Source organism: Penaeus monodon, chromosome 34, assembly GCF_015228065.2.
Source record: "Penaeus monodon isolate SGIC_2016 chromosome 34, NSTDA_Pmon_1, whole genome shotgun sequence".
Taxonomy (NCBI): Eukaryota; Metazoa; Arthropoda; class Malacostraca; order Decapoda; family Penaeidae; genus Penaeus; species Penaeus monodon.
The window spans coordinates 12,721,933-12,722,231 of NC_051419.1; the positions used below are offsets into that span (position 1 = coordinate 12,721,933).

The 299-nt window shown below is 43.1% G+C and overlaps 1 protein-coding gene across 1 annotated transcript in view; it reads right to left on the reverse strand.

Moving 5' to 3' along the window:
- The window catches only part of LOC119594598 (ATP-citrate synthase-like), a gene marked incomplete in the record, with an annotated part of 33,922 nt that overhangs the window by 7,778 nt on the left and 25,845 nt on the right, over nucleotides 1–299 (reverse strand). Inside the window, 1 exon segment of the mRNA XM_037943639.1 lies at nucleotides 10–147. Within this exon segment, the coding sequence (XP_037799567.1) occupies nucleotides 10–147 (138 nt within the window).

Here is a 299-nt window from a genome sequence, read left to right on the forward strand (position 1 = left end):
GCTGCATACCTGAACGGCCCTTGTCTGCATGCCCCAGATAATGGCTTTTGTATCCTTGTGGAATAGTTGCTTTAACTCTTTCTGGGCAGACTTCACAGCAGGCTCTGGCTCGGAAGTACTGGCCTTTCGCGCTGGACGAGGCGATTGCTGTGGGGGGGTTTGTGTTGATGTTGAAAAAAAGAAAGACACAAAAAAGATATTGGTGCTGCCTTTAAAGCTTCCTTTGATATATTTTTGAATGCACTGTTAATGACTTCCATGACTTAGTATTTTAGCAGTTCAAATCACAAAGGAAAAAA